Below are 18,184 nucleotides of genomic sequence, written 5' to 3'. Positions count from 1 at the left end.
CCACCTGACCTTTTTCATCAGCTCTTTTGCAACTGAACCTCCGTATGGTGCGAAATTAGGAATAAAAGAAAGGAACAATTTCATTTCATGCATGTCCTTAATTAGAATTTGTATGTTTGCATTTCATACAGATTGGATTGAAATATATCCAGGCAGACTGAAAGAATTATGTTTTTACATCAGAAAGGACAGAAATGCAAGGCAATGTTTTAAAAGAACAGTACAAAGATGACAGATTGGGAGCTTTCTCTATTTTCTACCAAAAGCCTAATTACAAAGCACGCTGTGGATAATGAAATTATGGATGAGTTTTTGATGAGCATGGATTTTCACTGCAATTAGAGATGTAGGCAATTATAAAAATATACAAAGTCTTAATTAGTTTTGGAAGGAATACTAATTTTGATGCTCTAGGGTGTACATCAATCTCTTAAACTTTTTGAGGTATAAGTAAAACCCACTGCAACAGATCTGCCTACTGGACACTCACCTCCCATGCTGGCCAGCATCACATGGCGTTTTCTAGCCCCACCTGTGCCAGGTGAGGAGTTTATCACCCACAGGTCTACATCCCACATGCCAGTATCACCTTTATTGGTACCACCCACAGAGTCACAAAGTCTTTCAGAGTGGAAGAGTTCTCAGAAAGGCAGCTGGTCCAAGCTCCCTGTTAAAGCAGGGCCACCCAGAGCCAATTGTCCAGCATCATGTCCAGGCAGCTTTTGTATATCTCCAAGGACAGAGAATCCACAACCTCCCCAGAAAATCTTTGTTCACCCTCACAGTAAAAACAATATTTCTGGCTGTTCAGAGGAACCTCCTGAGCTTTAGTTTGTGTCCACTGCTCCCAGTCCTGTCACTGAGCACCACTGAAAAGAGCTGTTGTCTTTGCACTCTCCCCTCAGGTATTGAGAGACACTGATGAGATCCCCCTGAGCCTCCTTATTTCCAGACTGAACAGCCCTGGGTCTCTCTGCCTTTGCTCACAGGAGAGCTGTTTCAGTTCTCCATCATCTTCCTGGCCCTTCCCTGGACTCTCTCCATGGTGTCAATGTCTCTCCTGTACTGGGGAGCCCAGAACTGGACCCAGCACTGCAGCTGTGGCCTCACCAGTGCTGAGCAGAGGGGGAGGATCACCTCCCTCAACCTGCTGGCAGCATTTCTCCTACTGCAGCCTGGGACACCATAAGGTTTCTTTGCAGCAAGGGCACTTTGCTGGTTCGCTCAGCCATGAAGTGCATGTGGAACATAAACTCCAAGGAAAGGCAAGACCAGGCAGAAACAGGGAGCCAGAGGAGGACTAGGGCAGATATTCCTTCAAAAAGCAGGTTCACAATGTGGATACAGGCCTGGTGGATCACCTGTCTGATCCAGAGCACCAATTTTGCATTCCTTTGCTTGCATAGTCTCTCCCTGTCTTTCTCAGTCACACTCGATGCCACTTCTGAGCAATGTGTGCGACCTTTTCAGATACTTCACAGCAGGAACATTTGCTCAATCTCATGGACATCAGTTATTTGTGCCTACAGTTCTGTCTATGGCCAGGTGCCACCAAAGGTTATGTCAATGACTTCTGGACAATTCTGAAAAAGATGGCTCTTTTCTTTTACATGGGTCAATTTTTAGCAGATACTCAAATTACCTTGCCCGTGCCATACATGTGTGCATTTCCTTCACCTTGTGGACCATTTCCCCCCCAAAACAATAAAAAAAGAAAAAAGAAAAAAGAAAAAGAAAAAGATCCCTTTCAGTGGGATTTTGTTATTGCAATTTTGAAAGCTCACTTCTTGACACGAAAAACAAGCTGTACTCTATCTTTGTTATCAGCTGTAAAAGCTTAAACAGCAGGTCACAAGTATTAGGAGGTCTTGGCCCATCAGGAAACCACTCCTGGATGCCAAGCAGATGGTACCCAGGGTGAGTCTGCAGCAAGGGCACCTTTCACAGACCCTGAGCAGCATGCAGGTGCTGCCAGCAAGCTGGAAAATACCCCAGTAAACTTGCTAAAAAAAAACTTCACCTTGCAAAAAGAAAACTTTTTGTTATTTAGTTTTGTAAACTATTGCAACAGTGCTATCACATCTTTCTCAACTCTGCTCATCCTGTGTATCCACTACATGAAGTATTTCACACTTTTCAAGAATAGAAGCACCATCTCCCTGTCTGCAAGTCAACTTAGCTGCTGACCTTTCATACACAGGGAATCAGACTGGAAATAATCATATGGCATCAATTATGTGACAAAGTGCCTTAAACATTCTATCTGACATCCATTGAGATGATGTGAACAGCTCACTCATCACTTCATCATCTCTGATTAACACACTCACCCAAATTCATGCAGTCCAGCCCTTTGTGAATCTATGCTCTATTTGTTGTATGACAGATGATGACTGGGGAACACGTAACTCCTCAGTATATTTATTTGTATTACCACACATTACAGCCTATAAACCTACCCCTCCTACCTACCACTCAATCCCTCTTGAAATCCTGGACTTTCAAAGTCCTGCTAAGGCTTTATAGGGCCAAATTGAAAACAGCATCACAGCAATATTTTTTCCCTGACTCTTTCACAGTTTATTTCCCTCTAAACCTGTTCTAGGCTGCAGCATAATATAGGTCAGATTTAGTTCACTCCAATTAAGTGAATTTTTACTGATAGAAATTCTCCCCCTTCCACTACAGTGAAGCTGCCTATTTAAGCATTTATGGACCAAAAAATATGAACCTCATATACCTGGGAAACAGATACAGTGGCATCTGCCACTCAGTGGCTCTAGAAGGAATCAAAGTAATTTCAAAGTAATTTTTATCCACAGGAAAGTTACTTTGAATAATTCCAGAGGATTCTTTCCCTTTTTTGGTGTTTTTAATTTCATTTTGATCTCACATCCACAACTGCATCTAGGTCTGAGGGAATCTAAAGGACGCTCTCCAAATTAGGCTGTTATTTTTTGAAACAAACTAAAAATTTAAAATTCCTGGCATCTTTAGTGTCAAACCCACAATATTACACAGTACAATTTTTTTAAAAATTAGAACTGATGTATGTAACTTGGTTATTTTCCCCCAGTTCTCTGACAATGGAATCACCACAAATCCATGAGAACAAAATTTTCTTACTGAAATATTCAGTGTTTATCTCCTTTATACCCATTACTTGTATGACAACAACAAAAGGAAAAGAAAAAAGGAATTCACTAGAAGAGTATTTAACTGTACTCCTCATGACTTAAGATTCTGCTGTGTGTTTGCAAGACAGAAAAGCATGTAAACAATAGCACAGCTTTTACTGGCTGTGCTAAAACCTAGCGTGATCATATGATCCCTGCTTGCCTCCAGTATAAACTATAAAGGTCACTTTAAAATGGTGCAACAAGATTTACAGCATTCCACCTCATATGTTCTTCATACCTATTTTTTATTTTGTACACTGTATTATTTTCAAAATTAAATACCTTCCAAATCTATAGTTAGATAAAAGCTATGACCAAGGACCAAGCACATCATAAACCCAAAGTATTCAGATTCCAAAAGCTGCTTCCAAGATAATTTTCTTGGTAATTTCTTACATGCCTACTGAGGGAGTGATCCAGAGTAAAATGAAATCAAAAGGTCAAAATTCCGGCCCTGGTTAGGTGCAGCAATAAAGTCTTACGGATTCAGTAGGGCCAAAATTCCGTCCACTAGGATTACTTCTTTTGACCTAAATGTGCTTTGAATCAATGCCTAATACTCTGTGAGAGGCAAATGGCTTCTTTCATTTGGGATTAACTCATAGTATTCTCTATGGTGTGTTCAGATGTTGTTGGGTTTTTATGCCCAATGATAAGGTGATTAAGTAATTTGCAAATTCAAAATGCCTTTCCACTTTTAAAAATAATTTAAAAAATATTATTGTTGAGACATGATTTTAAATGGTTATAGGCGACAATATTTTATTTTGACATTGACAACAAAAATGCCCTATTACTGCTCACTGTGGCCAAGGTGTTTGAGAACTATTGGAAACAATTCCTCTCTGAGGAGAAAGAAGAATTCTGAAGGGTGCTATCCTTGAGCCTCAACATGGACTTTGCAACAGCTGTTGTGTGAGGTGTTTCCAGCACAGGTCCCTCAGTTAATATATCCAGCAGTTAAAAGCCAAGATGTGAAATTATTGATGTCAAGGTTTGGGAGACAGCTTTAGCATGGAGATCTTGTATCCTGGCTTCTTCCTGTATCAGGACATTGGATGCAGATGTGCCATAACACAGGCACTTCAGAAAACAAGTGGCTCTTTAGTCATGCTGACATTGCCAAAATTATCCTTGTATGACACTGCTTAGTTTAAAAATTGCTTTCAGTTTGAATAGGACTGGAGAAGAAGTGGAGATGCAATATGATCCTGTGCAGCAGAAAAACATCTCAGAAGGATTCTCCCTCCTGGATGATGCATCTCACTGAGGAAGGAAAGAGCAGCAGCCCCTTACGCCTCTGAGTAGTTTGCATTTTCCACCATCAACATGATAAAAGCTCTCTTGTACCCATCTGAGTCTCATCTGACCCTTTAATGAGCTGATTCAGCTCATTAACCTGATAAGGAGTAACTCCTTTACTTTTTGTTTTGCTTGGATTTGTTCCCTAGAGTCAGAAGAAGGGAAACAGTGGGAGTACATGTGCATGGGTGGAACAGCTCGGCCTTTTTCGGCAGCAAAATTTTTAGGTCAGCCTGTAAAATCTTATCCTGCTTTTCAAAGGTACTGTAGACCTTGACTTACAAAAGAAAAAAAATCCTTCAGGGATTTATTAAGGAAAAAAAATTATGAAAGCGTTGCTACTTGACAAGTTTGCTTTGGTGAAGAAACCAGCTTTGAGAAATCAGTTTCCCTTCCTGCCCTTCCCCTCACCCACCAGTTACCAGCACCCAGACTTTTAATACAATTGTTCACAGGGCCACTCTGCAGGCCAGATCACTGAAACTATCTGCAGTAAATATCAACCTTAAAATCACTCTTCAGCCAGACCTGATAATTGCAATGGTTCACAGGATGGCCTTTCAGCCAACAATAACAGCCAAACAAGCAGTGAACGTAAGCATTGTGACCTGAAGGGGAAAATTTTTCTATTTTTAAAGTTGGCTCTGCTGTGAAACCAATGTGACAGACAACAAACCAATCACACAGCAAAAGGTAAGAGAAGCTGCTGACTGGGGACAAGATATGAGCAAGAAGAATCTCAGCTAATTCTCAGCAAAGAGAATTCCCTCATGGGAATGAGCTGAGGAGGAACAGGCAAAGCTCTGACACTTCATAACATCCCCAAAACACCAGAAAAGAGTTTAGACTCAAATATATTGCATGCAGGAATGGGCATATGTATGCAATGTGTTACCCTTCAAGAAAATATTCTGCTTTACTCCCAAATAGACTCATCACAATTATTAACAAATTCTGAGGGATGTAAATGGTTACAGACCAAAATTAAAAAAAAACCAAACACCTCAGCTGAAGGAGTGTACTCCCTGAAAAGTACAGATCATCTCCTCAAGCATCTGACAGTCCCTATTGGCTGCACACAGAAGTGATTTTGTAAACCAAATTCACATGGTGATGAGCTCAAAAGCAGAAAAACCTTCTTAGATTGCTTACCTCTTTTGCACTTTTAATTTTGGCCAGGAAAGTGTAGAGCTCCATTGTTTCAGCAAACAGAGCCCGACACACAGCTTGGTAGTGGTTGGGCGCCTCCAATCGCGTTGGCAGGTGGGCAGCACACAGCTAGGAAGAAAAATAGATAACAGGATCAAAACAATCCCCATGGCTTTCATTAATGCTACAGAGCATGAAATAACATGAAAGTAAATGCAACCAAACATTAAGGGCACAAGCATCCATGAGATATTAAAGTTTAGTCAGGGATTGGGGTGTATTTCCTAAACCTTCTGTTCCCATTTGTTTTATGAGAAGAGTACTATGGGAATGGTAAGGGGACTGGTAGACCATGTTCTAGAAAACCAAGACATTGCCTTTTCATAACAAAAAAAAACCAAAAAGGAGCAAGGACAATATAATTCAACATAATTGTGAAAACAAGCCATCTTGCATTAGCAAATTTTGGGAAAACATACTTAATTCAAACCAACTTTAACAGTAAGTGTTAAGTATTCCTATGAACATGGAAGAGAAATGTATCCCTACTGGTTTATGAAAGGATGGAAGGTGAAGCAAGGACAAAAGTACAGTGTAATCATCAAGCTGAAACTCTGATCAGATTTATTTCAAGCAGCACAAAGATTTTAAACATCAGCAAGAGCTACAGAAGCACAGGTTTATTGCTTTATCTCAGACACTCATGAACATTTTCAAACACAGGCATAGCTAATGCAAAGGAACCCTACAGGTGTTTCCATATATGCTAAACTTGTCAAACTCTGAAAGTCTATTCAAATCACTAAGAATTATTCACAGTTACTGATGAACAGTCAGTCCAGCATTGCTTGTAGAGCAAAACATGCAGCTCCTGTTTCCAACAAGAGAAGCTTCACTGAAACCAGCCTTTACATTTCAAAGTAAGAACCTGAATGGTTTGAGTGACATCCAGCTTGGTGGACATACCATTTACATGGAAATATTGGCTGAAAACAGACAAAATAAAATAACAGCTGTAATTTGTTTCCTAAACACTTTTAAATTAAAAAAATCCCAAAGCTGAAACTTGAGTATGGACAGCCATATACTGGTACATACGTAAAAATAAAGTCTAAACCAAGGCCATAAAATTGGTCTTGTTTATGTGGGTCTATTGTAACTATTTTTTATATAAATACAGCTACATTCAGATCTCCAGAACTAAAGCTTGAGACAAAAGCCTCTTTAGCAGAAGAGCCTTTAATTAGCCTAGTAGCATACTTGTCTAAATCTCTCCTGTTATTTCAGTGAACGCTGTGCTTACAAGGGGCACGATGCATGTAAAGCTCAGGCTGCTTTTCCATATTGCTTTCAATTTGATTTAAATCCACACTGCCACTCAAAGGTGTGGTGCTGTGGCCTCCAGCTGTAGGAATCCACAGATACCCTCCTGCTGGCACGGGAGTTCATGCCCTAACTCAGAGGATTACTCACCCTGACAAAAATCAACAATGTGAAGGAAGTGGAGCAGGAGACAATTACCTTCATGGCATGGACACACTCACAGAAGTGAAGGCAAAAAGGAGCAAGGAGAACGTGCTGCCAGGGTGGGAAAAGGGAGGAAGGGCTGAAGAGATTTAGACTGCCTCAATCTCATTGAAAAGCTGCTCTCTGAGGCCATAGGCCCCTTGCTATCTTTTATTTCTTCCCATTAGAATAACAATACAGAGCTCAGTGGTCAGACTTGGTCAGCTCCTTTGATAAACCTTTACAAGCCCAATTATGTACCCCTATGTATTTATGTCCTTTTAGTTGTAAAAATGAATATACATATAGAAAGTTTATATATATGTGTATGTATATTTTTATTCCTTCCTATATATTTCTCTTCCACATAGGAAATGCAAGGTAGCCATGTTCATGAAATTGCCCTTGATCCCTGCACTTCAAAATTTATGCTGTTTTACAGTGGATGGCCAAAATTTTCTTATACTTTTCAAATTTCTTTCTGGATAATCACAAGGACATAGTTGACGTATGCCTTCCTTTTTCTCCCCACCCCCCCCAACTCCCTGCTTTTTTCCTTTTTTCCTCCTTTTTTTCCTTTTATTTTTTCCTTTTTTTTTAAATAAATTGGATCATCTCCTTGGCAGATAAAGGGAGAAAAACCCAAACAGATGCACTCCTAATGTGTGCAATAGTGATACCAAAGAGACAGAATGTACTAAATATTTCCCTTAATGAAAATATTAGAACATTAAACCAGTTCTGAGTATGGTTGTGCTCTTTTTTCTCAATAATGAATCATGTCCTTACTTGCCTTACCATGCTTTACATTTTCTAGTTATTAATTATAGTACACAAAAACGGGTTTCATTCTAAAATACACTACTTACAAAAAATAAAAGTAATAGCAACTGCAATTTTGAAAAAGCTCATAAAATGTTATAAGTCTTCATAGCTGAGAATAAAATTTTATTATTTCACAGACTGCACACAGGTTTTTAAGAATCCTTTTTTTCTTTATTCAGAGGCATGTTAATTAGAAACATTTTGCATCAAATATTGAGAAAGTTAATGAAATGCAGTGGTGACAAGTTCAAGCAGGGAATGGTTGTAATATTGATTCTATTAGTAAACACAAAGTAAAGCAAAAAAAAAAAAAGCCTGCTGCTGAACTGAAGTTACAAAAGCAATCACATAAAACCTGACCATTTGCTTTGCAAACCTTAGGCTGCAGGTATTAAAAGAGGGCCAGCAGCTCCTACTAACTTTCATGTTCTGAGAAATCAGTCTCTGAGTCATCTTATATTATGTGAAGATGCATTACATAAGAAAACTTCTTGTGGTAATATTAAGTCAAACAACTCAACATGAGTTTTTTGGATTAGGGAAGGTAAGCCTGAAGAAAAAGGAAAATGTAAATAGGACAGGCTGACTTTTTTCTCCTTCATTGTAATATACTGTACTTGCACATTGGTTCAGAACCCCTGACAAGCTGTAACTTCTGCATGAAATACCACAAAATCTAGGCAGGCAAGGCAAATCAAGCATGAAATGTCACTTCTAGCCTGAGTTCAGGACATTTATCCACTTTAAAAAATTTAAAATCTTCAAGTTTATGGTAGTAGTGTTTAAAAAGCTATGTTTCTGTAACACACAACAAAAATCCCAGTCAGTATGTTTTAATAACTGAGATATGAAAGGACAACTACCTAATGAGCTCCTCCTCTTACCATGTCAGGGTGGTAGTAGTGCAAGAAGGATTAAGATCATATATGCAGTTCTTCCCAGTCATTTTGAGGTTGTATGCTTATTCTGACACTTGCCTTTTCATGCCTCATGATACAACTTAAAACTACCCTAAGGGGAATGAACTCGAACAGTGCCCAGAGCTTAACACAAGGGCTGTTTGTTCTGCTTCCAAGAAGTCTCAAAAAGTATGGCTCAGAACAGATTATGTGGTATTTGCAAACTGGTGAAATAATAAAAATATTATCAACTACTAAAACATTAACTAGCTCAGTCTGTAAATATTTCCATTTGCAATCATTGTGAAGAGCTGGGATTTCTTAATTTTTTTTTTTTCCTAACTGAGCCTATCCAAAACCCCAGCTTGACCCAAAGCATTCAATCTTTGCTTAGATCACTAAGAAGATTAGAGGCTGTTTCCATCCACATTCAGGGTTCACAGGAAAAAAAGGCATTATGTAAATATCACAGCCTTGCCAGCTCCTCCAACTTCATCCTCAGTTGACTAGGAAACAGGGTGCACCAAGCCAAAGCAGTGCTAACAGGAATCACAATTTAACCATCTGAAGAGATCAAACAGCATTTCTTGCATTTGTTTGAATATATTCCAACAAGGCCTCCATAAAGTTACAAGAAGTACAGCTGACTCTCCCACTAAAATGCAGCTAAGTTTTGCAAAACCATTTTGGCTACATATATACTGGAAGTTTCATCAAAACACCTGGGCTGCTGGAATTAAGATTTCAGAAGACAAAAAGTGTTTCCACTTGTAATTATCTTGGGGAATGCACCACAAAGAAGAAAAAGATTTCTTTTTCCCATGGGCCACAAAGACAGGCCATTGATATTATGCAAAACATATTACCAGCCTGCAAATGCCAGGCTTGTTAAGTGTTTTGAAAGCCTTGGAGTATTAACAAAGACTTAAAAGATGTACTTTTTCTTAAGCAACAAGAAGAAATTACTTTAACCAACAGATCACTGAACATGCAAGTTCAGTACACTGAACAAGTGTACTAGGTATTTGCCTCATCTTTTGCAGTATGGTACTACAAGAGGTTCACAAAATAAAACTCAGCTTGAGATGCCTTTTCAAGTCCAGGCTATTTTCTGAAAGATTTTATCTCCATGAAGATAAACTAGAGTTTATGATAAGGCTTTTGTTTTCATATATATCCTTCTTCATGGGAATATGAACTTCAAGAACCACATACCTTACCAGAGAAATCTTACCAAGTCAGTACCTGCATATTTGTAAAATTCAACTAAGCATTTTGCTTTGCTTTATTATCCAGAATAATGTTGAGGGATGGGCTGTTGACAGGAATAAGTGTTTTTTCATGAGTTTGTAAGATGTTTCTGCCTGCTAGGACCACCCCTGTGCATAGTACCCACAACTTAGGCACAGTACAAGTTTTGAGGTGGCTTTCATGACAATGAAAGCCAGTTTCATTGGATCCAATTTCAGCTGCTTCCCAGCACTTCAGAGCTGCTCTCTCAAACATTCCAGGCAGCCATGTGCCCCTGGCCCTGCTGCTTTTAACTGCAGTGGGCCAAGGACTGTCTGGTCCCTCTGATAAGGATTCCAGGGGAATACTACTGAGGAAAAACTGCAGTAAGATAATAGGGATGGGAGCAGAGTTAGCTATTAATCCGCAAAATAAATTAACAGAAAATACAGCAAGTATTCACAAAAAGTTACTCTTCACCTGCAAAAGTTTGGTAACTTTTTGATATTTTAAATGATCTTTTGCAAGTGCCATGGAATGCCCAACTGCTTGACATGTGATCTCCTACTTAATTTTGGATGCCTCAAGAAAAAGGTAGGTTTTGTGAAAATTGATGCAAATTGCTAGTACCAAGCACATCTACCTTGGTATTTAAGTGTTCTCCAGCATTCTGTAGAGGCCTTCCCTTGTGCTGCTATTTGTTGTTTTGATAATCGCCTTGGGGTGGACAAGGGAAGTACTACGCAGTTCCCAACTTTTACAATTTCCAAATTTAATGTTTTGAGTGATCCTCCACATAAAATCATTTCATAAATACAGTCTTTCTTTACAGATTTTCCTTTCTAGCATGAACCTGCAAATGCAGCCGCAAAGCTATTGCATTTAGCAATAACAGGTATAATTTGAAGAAACAGTGGCCTTGGTTGGTTCTCTCTGTTGGTTCTCTCTGTGTAAAGGACACAACAAGGTAGCTGCTGAAATTAAAGCCAAAATTGCAAATGGAAATTGGATGATGCAAGGATTGAAAACGCTGCTTTGCATAGGATGCTGATCCTTAAAGAAATGTCCACTTGTCTGCATCAGATAATCATCATCGTCATCGCTAACTACCCTCTGCTTTGCAAAGTCTAAGGATTAAAGGCTTTGAGCAAATTATTCATATACATGCTGAAATGTCAAACAGGAATGGACTAACAAATGTTTACAAATGTCCTCCTGAGTCAAAACTGAAGTCAGCCTGCGAGTAAAATTGAAAGACGCTCCTCATGAGGGTAGACGGTGCTGGGAAATGCTGCTGCGAGGTTTTGGATGCTGCCATTGTTTTCGAAACACAAAGCAAAACACACAGATTAAAAATGTTGAGGATGAAACTGGTTCACAGTTAAGGACTCCCTTACACTATTTTCTCCTGAACAGAATATCTGTCCTGACACTCTTTCCTTCAGGTACTAATTGCATTGAAGGGCTGAGCACCATGACTCATTTTGCTTCTTAAAATCTTAACACTACACAATTATTTGATGACTCTTAACTACTTTTCCATGCTATGAGACTGAATTTAAGCAGTGATGAGAATCTTGATAAAATTTCAACAGATGGCAACTGCAAGACTAACGCCCCACTGAACTGTCTCACCTATAAACTTGAACCTCACCCAACAACAGACAATTAAAGGTGAAGATAATTTGTAATCTGTTACATTTATATGATACCATCTTTAGGAAAATGAGTCTTACAAATATTTAACATAATTACAAACACTTTTGAAAGTACTTAAAACTTACACTGGTGTCAGGAAAAGGAAAGAAAACTCCACTATATGTTACTGACTACATCTCAATTTTTAAGCCAAATCCTGTATTTTTCATGCTCAGTGAACCCTATTCTCACTCTTTATTAGCTTTCTAAGAATGAAGGAAGACCATGACCATGGAAACAGACTTTAAATGAAAGTTAACCTATGTTTTTATGAGACAATGATTATTTCCACTGGACATTTTGATATTAAATTTTCAATGACTGACTAACTTTATGTGCTAGTGCAGACTTCTTGTCAAAGTTGCAATTGTAAAAATTCTCATTTCTACTTGAAAGCCATGAGGGTATTTTTACCCCTCAAATACAAGCCCCTGCATACAGCTGTTTCTGGACTATGTGTTAAGTGTATTGTTACACTGTCTTTACACAGTGGACTAACAACATCCTGCTTCTCAAAGAGACTTGTCTCAAAAGAGCCAATTAAGTGAAAACCAATTCTGCATTCTGTCTTAGTTTCAGAGAAACTGTGCTCTGTTGTTTCTTAGCAGAATAATGGAGGAATTAATAATACAAATATGCAGTAATCTGAATTTGCTAGCTCTCCTTCTTTGACTATTCAGTGGAACATCAATGGGATTATTCACGGGCAAGGGAGAAAACCTACTATTTCTGGGTTTTTTTGCATGAAATGTCAATCCCTGCAACATTTAGCAAAACCACTAGGTAGCCTGTCAGCAACAACTGCTTTCTAAAGCTCTCTGCTTCACAGGTAGACAAGAGCTTACTGCAACTCTCATCTGTAGCACTTACACCTCTGCATTTCATGCTGGAGTAGCAGAGTGAAGGATGAGACGGAGGCATCTGGGTAAGAAAACCAGCTTCAAAAGCAGAGCAGAGGCATAGATGGGAAAACATGATAAAACTGGATAATTAAAGGAGAAGGGGAGTGGCTGTGCAAATTCACAGGGCTACCTGTAGTTATTTAGCTAACAGCCCATTAAGCTGTGGAACCACCCTTCACATTATTAAATAACTTAAAGCTGAACAACTGCTAGCAAAGAGCTGCACCCTTGTAATGCTTTTTTGTATGTTTGTCTGCCATGCTGCTCAGGCCCTCCTTAGGGCTGCAGGGTGCCTTCTCCTACTCCTGAATTACTGCTTCTGTTCAGGAGAAGAGAGGAGAGCTGGTTTTGTACCAGGATGCTTGGCATATGCAGCAGAGAATGAGGGCAGGATGGAAGCCCTTCTTTCTTCCCCTCTCCCCAAGACCCCACACAAGCAGATAAAGCAGTGATTACACCCAGGCTGCTGCTTGGAAAAAAAAAAAAAGAGTATTTCAGGAAAAACAGTAGAAAATAGTGATTTTTTAAAACAGTTTAAATGAGAAAACAATTTTATCAAAAAGTATCATAAAATGTTGGGGAATGACCCTCAAATCAGAAACCAAATCACAGAGACACATGTAGAAAAGGAAGGGGAGAATACTGCAGGAGAGAGGCTGCAGCTCTCAGCTTTTGAATAATGTCCATCAATCTCATCACTACACAGTTCAGATGTTTGTACACATTCTAATTGAGAGACAATATATTAATGTAAGGCAGTTTATTCATGAGCCACTTAAAATCCAATTAAAATATATCAACTAAAATAAAAACATGCACTTTCCTTGGCAGCAATTTACAGTTCACATACAAAGCTTTAAAGTGTATGTGTGTGTGTGTGGGAAGCTTGTTTGTTTTTATGTACAATGCTGAAACTTCTCTCAGTAGGCATAATAATAATAATAATTTGCTTTCATGTTTTGTCCTGAAGCATGACTTTTTTATTCCTATCCAAAAAAACAGCTTTCCAGCCACATAACCAAATATACAGCATGACAAAGCATAACAAGCTTTTAAACTTCACTCCCAATGAAAAAATCAAGTAACTTCTAACCAGTCTTATTTTGCTTTCATTAGACCTCAGCGTATGGAAAGCTTTTCTACTCCTTCATGTATGCCTACTCCTTATTTGTACTACCTTTGTTAGGGAAGACAGGTCATGGAACCCTGGTTGCATAAAAAAGGCCTACAGAAAAATTCTTCATCTTTTTCTTCCAGGCAAGTATGCTTAACAATTTTCTCTGAAAATTTATAGCCACTGAATCTACATTGCAATTGTCTTACCAAGCATATCAGTTACATAAATGTTAAACATGCCACTCTAAGGTAGGTATGAACAAAATTATTTAACCCACAATTTATTGATTAAATTGATTAAGTAATTTTGATTCAAATATATATAATTGTTTATTCAAACAGAATAGATATCCAATGAAGCAGAATGTTAAAAATGTTTAAAAGTGTTATTTTCTCCTCAGTTCCCTCTGTTTGTAGTGGTGGTGCCCCTTTTTGTCATTTTCCTTACACACACTTCATTCCTGGAAATTGTCTTCAGTATGGTAATTACTAAAAATTGAATTACCTGGAGCCAATGGCTCTGAAATACTCCCTGCCCATAGGTGGGACTCACCACCTGTAGGGACTGCAGATGGTGTTTATCCTGCCCTGGATGCTCAGGGGCTTGAGGCAAAGACAACTCTGCTGCTTCACTCTGCCTCCACACGTTTCTTGCCATTGGCAGCAACAGGAGTAAAAGCATTTTTTTACCACTCTGTCACTGCATTTTTACCACTCTGTCAATTATTGAAGGCCAGCTCATGTACCCCAAACTGTGCTGAGTCTGCACTGTGGGGACTGTAGTTGTGCTGCTGGGGCTCTGTCACAGCCTTGCAGTCCATGCCCACACATATTCTTTCTCCCTTGTGATATTAGGAATTACAAATTTTATTTTTGTCAGTGCAGCTGAGGTCAATGCAAAGCCCAGTGGGCTGGTCAGGAACGTTTTTTGAAATGGAAAATAAAAAATTGTGGATCAAAGCCGTCGCTGACCAAATCACATATGACGCTACAGCATATTTTTCTCTGCTCTGTTGGTCCATTTGAACTTCTCTCTGCTCAAACGATCTTGGTCTCTATGTGAACATTTAGGATGGATAGCTGTAGTGAATTATTAAGCATTTTGCAGTAATTGATGGTTTTCTTGAAATCTTAGGTGCTGAACTCATAGGAATATATACAAAATATAACCTTCATTATTCCCAATTAAGAGATTGTGAAGATTCTAGCACATTTTAAAGGCTGATCTCTTGATGCAATCTTAAAATATATTAGTTTCCTCACATCATGACTGCTTGGAGGGGAGAGCAATGAGTCTCTGCTTCCAAAAGAGATGAACAACACAGACCTCAACACAAGATGGGAACCCCAAGATGAAGAACCAGAGAGATTGTCTCTTGCTAATAAATTGAATACAAGAACATTTCTTCCTCTTCCTTAGGGCTTGGCTGTCCTTTCTAACAGTTACCTTGTTTATTTCAAAATATGCCACTTGTAGAAGTAGGGCAACCCATGCACCTGGGCCAATCTCTGACTGCAAGAGCACAGTTTGTTTAATTTTCAAATAAACTTCCCTGTACTTTCAAATGCTGAGCATTCTTTTGGAAATTAATTTACTTGTGCACTCAGAAAAAGATGCATGGAAAACATATATATAGTTTAAAGTATTTGAAGAGTCTTTCCAATGTTTATTACCTTACTTTTAATTAGTATAAAATAATTTTGTACTTTATGTTATTTCAACCATATCAGATAAGTCTTACCATTCTCATCTGAGAAGGAACCTTGTAGAAACAAGTATGTTCCTCACTAAAAGGGATGTGGCCCTCAAAAGAGAATAGTTCAGGGAAAAAAAGCAAACAGCAAAGAAACACAACAATAAAAAAAACCCCACACACCACACCCCAGCTACCAGCCAACTCTTCATCAAAATCTTATTATCTGAAGGGAAAAAGAGAAAATGGAGGTAGGCAAACCATTTTACTAGTTCTCCAGTCAAGTGCTGCATGACTGCTTTGTTTTCAAACACAGCCCTTGAAATAATTAAACAATTTTGTGCCAAGTACTCTAAGGACCTGCACCATAGGTAATTATTTACCTGTTCTCAGTTACACATCATGAAAGATATATCTCTACAAGTCAGGCAGGAACTCCCAGCTCAGTTCTTTAACTTCAAAGCTACCTTTAAAACCCCTGGCACTTGCAGAGGCATCTACTACATGTCCATTGAAATTGATGCTTTTACATGATAAGTCTATCAATGCCTTCTAAAGCAGAAATAAAAAGGGAATTTTATCTCTGGAAGGCAATTAATACTGTGGTGACCTCAGTCCAGAGAGAGCAAGGTTATCAAAGGGGTGATCATGTTAGAGCACTCTCCTGCATGTACTCAAAGACCAATTGTTACTCTTGGACAACTCTTTTCTATACTAACATTTTTCATAAGAAAACCACTTTTGAAGGCTAAAAGTCAGAGCAGTCATATTTCTAAAATCCAGGACTTAGAGCAAAGTACAGTAACTAGAAATGCAAGTATATACATCTATTTCAAATGTTGCTACCTTCAGAAAGATGAAAAGCAATTTAACATCAACTTTATACTGAACTTTATAGCAATGGATACAGGGACATCCCTAAGACATTGGCAAAAGGCCTCAACTGGAGTTAGTCAACAGCTCTGAACCGAATTTCGGATCTACCATCACATCTACCAAAAGTCTGGTGTAAAACTGCTGAGTGTTAAAGCTCACAGATTGTTCTGTCAGCAAAGATAACTTAAAATATCATTCTTTTGTCAAAAAGCCCAAAACTGTTTCTAAAGGACTTTTTGCCAGTATCCTGAAGTACACCTCAGTGTCCCACAAGAAAGATGGTTTCAAAAGGAATCTGCTGGAGGCAGGGCACGCAAGGGGGGATCAGTTCCCTCAAACTCTGCATGACACCAGCAAGGAGCTGCCAAAAAACCACTCTGCTTGCAGCACCTTCATTAAAAGGCCTAGATAGCTGCCAAATTACCTTCAAAGAGAGGTTAGCTTTATCTGCTAGAGTGGTAAAGAAAATTAATAATCCTTTTATTGTGGTAGGCATGTAAGACAAAAGAGGTTTGTGGGGGGTGTCTAGTTATCTTGCTGGTTATCTCCCCTCAGCTGCTCACTGCCCTGCACCCAGGCACAAGCAATACCTGCCCAGAGACTGCAAACCTCCTGAGTTTCACCTGCACAGCAGCAAGTGTCCTGAACACAACAGAAACACCCATCCTGTTCTACCTGCTCGCTTGACCACAGAGCCGGGCTGAGGGAAGTGGGTGCCGTCCATCCCCTGGCCACCAGGACAGCACCTGGAAGGAGCAGGGATGTTCCCTCTCTCCCTCTCCAAGGCAGGAAAGTAAGCCCAGCTCCGTGTTCTGAGGTAAGGCTGTTTGGTTTTTAAAGGTTTCTGGTGTGGACAGATTTCAGCACTTCTGTTGAAGTGACACCATGAGGCCAAGTGTCTCTGGCAGCCAGACCTTACTGGAAAGTCCCCAGCAAAGTGCCTTGGCTCCAAACACAGTAGGCACCATTACCAGGGCAAGAAATTGCAATAAGCACCCTCCTTTGCTGACCAGCACACTCAAATGTGAAAGGGACTGACATCACCCTTTTAAAAGGAACACAGTAGTTACTTTCAAAGTAAAGCTGACCACATGTTGACCTCCAGTTACACTGCCCCAGATGAAAAATCAGGACAACTGTTTAAGACAGCAAATGACATCACTTTAATTAATGAAACCTGTCTATCAACATAATTCACTTAAACACTTGTCACGTTCAAAGCTGCTTTAAAATTACTTTGAAGGGATTTATGGGAACTGTCCCCAGCTTTCTTCATCAAGCTAAGGTACAAGAATCCCTTCACTTTCTATATGTGTTTATAAGAAATTAAACACAAGGGCAAACACAAGGACAAAATTAACTCACTGAGTATTTTTATTTCCAAATGTTTGTTGCCTAGAAAACATATTCCTTTTTTTTTTTACCTCTGAGCCATTAAAAATAGTTCTAAGTGTGACATGGTGCTCCTGTCCAGACATGAAAAGACTTAATAAATCTTGCTAATACTGGCTTGAACTTCAGTTTTTTTCATTTGTTTTTTTGTTGTTTTTTTAATATCACATGCTACCACAGAAGATTTGTTTAAAAACAAGCCCTATAGCTCACTTTCTTCACTTAACACTGTCATGTTTTTAAACATCACCTTACAATTTTGCCTTTCCAAAAGGTGGATTGAGGATAGTGATATCTTACATCTACCTATGTAAGTATATCTGACTGTATAAAATACATAAATGGGGGCTTATTACATACAGTATGATATAACAGACTGGGAGATGTGAATTGATTAGAAGAGATCAGTTTATAAT

At 38.9% G+C, this 18,184-nt stretch overlaps 1 protein-coding gene across 5 annotated transcripts in view; it reads right to left on the bottom strand.

Annotated features, from left to right (window-relative positions):
* The window catches only part of SPIRE1 (spire type actin nucleation factor 1), a 126,016-nt gene that overhangs the window by 42,778 nt on the left and 65,054 nt on the right, over window positions 1–18,184 (bottom strand). For all 5 annotated transcript variants that reach the window (XM_054644600.2, XM_077183971.1, XM_077183961.1 and 2 more), the window contains exon 4: window positions 5,634–5,759. In XM_054644600.2, coding sequence (XP_054500575.2) covers window positions 5,634–5,759 — 126 coding nt within the window. The remainder of the gene's footprint in view (window positions 1–5,633; window positions 5,760–18,184) is intronic.

The sequence above is a fragment of the Agelaius phoeniceus genome, chromosome 1 (genome assembly GCF_051311805.1).
Source record: "Agelaius phoeniceus isolate bAgePho1 chromosome 1, bAgePho1.hap1, whole genome shotgun sequence".
Lineage (NCBI taxonomy): Eukaryota > Metazoa > Chordata > Aves > Passeriformes > Icteridae > Agelaius > Agelaius phoeniceus.
Note: the sequence above shows the minus strand (reverse complement) of the source record. Positions and strands in the feature narration are given on the sequence as shown.